Below are 1784 nucleotides of genomic sequence, written 5' to 3'. Positions count from 1 at the left end.
GTTAACAAGTTTGATGGCCAAGGAGCTCTCCTCACTCTGCATTAACACCGTGGTGACTCCTTTTGCTCCTAGGAAACACAGTAGCTCACTCAGAGTGCTGGAGCAATCCAGATGATTTCTGTGTCCTCACAGCAAACACAGCACAAAATCTAGCTCAAGCTGTGGAGCTCTGTGATGGTTTTGCTGAGAAGGGGAGAGATAAACAGTTTACTGCAGGGAAAGGAGTTAGGAGAAAGTTCTGCTCATGGCAGTCTTCACTAACTTGTCTACATCTCTACTTCCTTGAACAGTCCCCCTCAGTGCTGCAAGACAGAAAATGTCCAACATCAGCTACTTGAATGAGTTCCTCTTGCTGACATTCGCTGATACACGGGAGCTGCAGCTCTTGCACTTTGCAGTGTTTCTGTGCATCTACCTGCTTGCCCTCATGGGCAATGGCCTCATCATCACAGCCATAGTCTACGACCACCACCTCCACACTCCCATGTACTTCTTCCTTCTCAACCTCTCTGTCCTGGATATTGGCTCCATCTCTGTCACTGTTCCCAAATCCATGGCCAATTCTCTGTGGGACACTAGGGCCATTTCCTACTTGGGCTGTGTTGCCCAGGTCTTTTTCCTCTTTTTCCTGCTTTCAGCAGAATATTCCCTTCTCACTGTCATGGCCTATGACCGCTTTGCGGCCATCTGCAGACCCCTGCACTATGAGACCCTCATGAGCAGCAGAGCTTGTGTGAAAATGGCAGCAGCTGCCTGGGGCAGTGGTTTTCTCAATGCTCTCCTGCACACTGCCAACACATATTCATTACCACTCTGCAAAGGCAATGTTGTGGAGCAGTTCTTCTGTCAAGTTTCCCAGCTCCTCAAGCTCTCCTGCTCAGATTCCTACCTCAGGGAAGTCGCTGTTATGATATTTACTCTTTGTTTAGGATTTGGATGCTTTGTTTTTGCTGTGTTGTCCTACGTGCAGATCTTCACTGCTGTGCTGAGGATCCCCGCAGAGCAGGGTCGACACAAAGCCTTTTCCATGTGCCTCCCTCATCTGGCCGTAATCTCCCTTTCTCTCAGCACCATCACAATTGCCTACCTCAAGCCCCGCTCCATCTCCTCCCCATCCCTGGATCGGGGGGTGGCTGTTCTCTACGCGGTGGTGCCTCCAGCAGTGAACCCCCTCATCTACAGCTTGAGGAACAAGGAACTCAAGGATGCACTGAGAAAATTGCTTCAGCAGGTACAATGTGAACACCCTTAAGTGTCCCATGTGCATCTCCTCCTCATTCCCAGGGTAGCTGGCATCAAGGCTGTTGTTCATTTCTTACTGACTTTTCCCTGTTACATTCTTATTAAAGGAAAACTTATTTTGGTTCATGCCACCTGTCTTCAGGAATCCTTTGAATCTGACCCAGAGACCTTGTTGAAGCAGAAAGACAGACTTCTCCCTTCATTAGCAGAGATGTGGGGACCTCATAGCCTGCTAGTCTCAGCTCACTCAGATGCACTCAGTGCGATGCAGAGGGTTTCTCTTTGCGGTGTCTCTTTCGGCAATGACACCAAGGGCTCTGGCAAGTCAAGATGGGCTGAGAGCACAGGTCCCATGTCCCTTAGGAGAGCACAGCTCTCCTGGCCAGAGTCAGGGTGTGATCTCACGCTCCTTCCTGCAAGGGTGCCAGTCTTGTGTCTCTGTGGGCTGGTCTTTGTCGTCTCCAATGCTCCAGTGCTCACAGTGGAGTGGGAGTGGAGAGGAGGAGAGCCTGGATGCAACTTGTGGGGACAGACCCTCTGCT

The 1784-nt window shown here is 50.5% G+C and overlaps 1 protein-coding gene across 1 annotated transcript; it reads left to right on the top strand.

The window, feature by feature from the left end:
• Positions 1-316: 316 nt before the first annotated feature.
• On the top strand, positions 317-1252 carry LOC148594902 (olfactory receptor 14A16-like). The gene has a single exon (XM_088523505.1). The coding sequence runs from the start codon at positions 317-319 to the stop codon at positions 1250-1252; it is 936 nt and encodes a 311-aa protein (XP_088379631.1).
• The last annotated feature ends 532 nt before the right edge of the window (positions 1253-1784 follow it).

This window comes from Tinamus guttatus, unplaced genomic scaffold (assembly GCF_059628265.1).
Source record: "Tinamus guttatus ecotype Peru unplaced genomic scaffold, ASM5962826v1 Tinamus_guttatus_pri_ptg000190l, whole genome shotgun sequence".
Lineage (NCBI taxonomy): Eukaryota > Metazoa > Chordata > Aves > Tinamiformes > Tinamidae > Tinamus > Tinamus guttatus.
This window is presented reverse-complemented; position numbering and strand designations above follow the sequence as displayed.